The sequence below is a fragment of the Pteropus alecto genome, unplaced genomic scaffold, assembly GCF_000325575.1.
Source record: "Pteropus alecto unplaced genomic scaffold, ASM32557v1 scaffold395, whole genome shotgun sequence".
In the NCBI taxonomy this organism is placed as follows: Eukaryota; Metazoa; Chordata; class Mammalia; order Chiroptera; family Pteropodidae; genus Pteropus; species Pteropus alecto.
The window spans coordinates 1,288,010-1,289,993 of record NW_006438643.1 but is presented as its reverse complement, the minus strand read 5'-3'; the positions used below and the strand labels follow the sequence as shown (position 1 = coordinate 1,289,993).

The window sequence follows — 1,984 nt, the reverse complement described above, 5'->3', positions numbered from 1 at the left end:
GGCAACTGAAGAGGGAGAAGACATTTATAAGGGTAAATAAAATAACTGATTTAAATAGAACAAAGCAAAAATCTAACCACCAAATCAAGCTTCAACTTGAATCCTTTTTGTGAGGAAAACGAAGAATAGGCAGCAGGGTCTGTTTTCCACGTATATTAACTATTTACTACCTCTCTTTTCATGGACTCTAAGATATAGAGATATTTGCCCGAAGTCTGACCTAGCTCCTCATTTTTTTTTTTTAATGTCTTAAAAGCCTTGTCTATTCATCTGCCCATATGAGTGAGAGACACAGAAATAATTTTAAAACACCAGTGCAATGAAAATAAACGCTTTTTATTAGGCAGGAATCAGGTGCTCAAAGCCCTTCATGAAATTCTGATGTCTCGTTGTTGGGCTCTGAGGTGAAAGAGGCCTTTCCTGGAAAGCAGAGTTCAGTGGTACTTGTGAGCCAGGGCATTGGCCACCCCAGCCACCACCTTCTGATAGGCAGCCTGCACCTGCGGGGTGAATTCCTTGCCAAAGTGACGAGCCAGCACACACACCAGAACGTTGCCCAGGAGCTGTGGGGGAGAGACAAGAGACATGGTCATGGTGAGCAGATGGACCCAGCTTGGACTCAGTACTCCAGCTTCATCTCAAGCTGTGTCCCTTGAACTTAAGCAGAAAATGGATCTTAGATGTTATTGATGCAAATTCATCCATATCAGCCTGAATTTTCACTTAGTAACTTTGCTTGCTTTCTGCCTTAGCTCAGAACTTACAGTATCACTGTTATTCTTTAGGAACCATGCCAGGAAGGAGTAACACATTTTATCCTCCTTGCTTTGAAAGAAAGAGATAAGAAGAAAGGAAGTATTAGATAATTTTTAAGTGAATTAAAAGAAGATTTTTTAAATTAAACACTCAAAAAGTTTGCTTAAAAATAAAGAGAAGAGATTGCAGAGAACAAAATAGAAAAACAGGAATGAGTAAAAGAAAACAATGATTGTGAGCAAAGAGGTCAAAAGAAACTAAATGGTCCTGCAGAGTCCATAGTGATACAATCAGAATATCTGTTGTACATTGTAAACTGCATCCTCTGCATCGTGGCATTTATGCCCTCTCCCCATGATGTAAGCCTGACTCTAAAAAAAAGATGAAAAAAGAGACCTTTGAGGGTCCCAGAGACTCACCCTGAAGTTCTCAGGATCCACGTGCAGCTTGTCACAGTGCAGCTCACTCAGCTTAGCAAAGGTGCCCTTGAGGTTATCCAGATGCTGCAGACCCTCACTGAAGGAGTCTAGCACTTTCTTGCCATGGGCCTTCACCTTAGGATTGCCCATAACAGCAGAAGCAGAGGACAGGTCCCCAAAGGAGTCAAAGAACCTCTGGGTCCAGGGGTAGACCACCAGCAGCCTAAGGGGTGAACACAGCACAGAGGACACACGATGTCAGTGGCTGTCAGAAACCCAGGGCACTGCGCTATCTCCACACTCCCAGCTTCCATTTGCTCTCCTTATGTTTGCCTTATAACCTGGATACCAACCTGCCCAGGGCCTCACCACCAACTTCGTCCACCTTCACCTTCCCCCACAGGCCGGTGACGGCAGCCTTCTCCTCACCACTCAGATGCACCATGGTGTTGGTTTGTGTGGTTGCTAGTGAACAGGTTTGTGTCAGAAGCAAACGTAAGCAGCAGCTGGTCCTGCTCTTCCTTTTATGCCCAGCCCTGGCTCCTGATGTCCCTGCTCCTGTGAGCAGATTGGCCCAGGATGGGGTGTGGTTCTGCAGGGTGAGGCCTAAATGATAACAGTCATACCTGTCGTCGGCAGTTCTGGCACTAGCTTATGAGTCTGACTTCAGACCCTCAGCCCTCTCTCTAGGTGTCTGCAGGTCCTATCTCAGCAATACAAATTGCTACTTAAAATCATTCTCGAAAAATTTACTTATATGTTTTTTAGAAACACAACCTGGTAGTCTGTTAGAGGTTGTCTCTTCAATT

The 1,984-nt window shown here is 44.6% G+C and overlaps 1 protein-coding gene across 1 annotated transcript; it reads right to left on the bottom strand.

Moving 5' to 3' along the window:
• Positions 1 to 382: 382 nt before the first annotated feature.
• On the bottom strand, positions 383 to 1,696 carry LOC102898767 (hemoglobin subunit beta). Its single transcript, XM_006915698.2, has 3 exons — positions 1,529 to 1,696; positions 1,176 to 1,398; positions 383 to 563 (listed from the first exon to the last, which is right to left on the bottom strand). Exons 1-3 carry the CDS (start codon positions 1,618 to 1,620, stop codon positions 435 to 437), a joined length of 444 nt encoding a protein of 147 aa, XP_006915760.1. The 5' UTR covers positions 1,621 to 1,696; the 3' UTR covers positions 383 to 434.
• Positions 1,697 to 1,984: the final 288 nt, after the last annotated feature.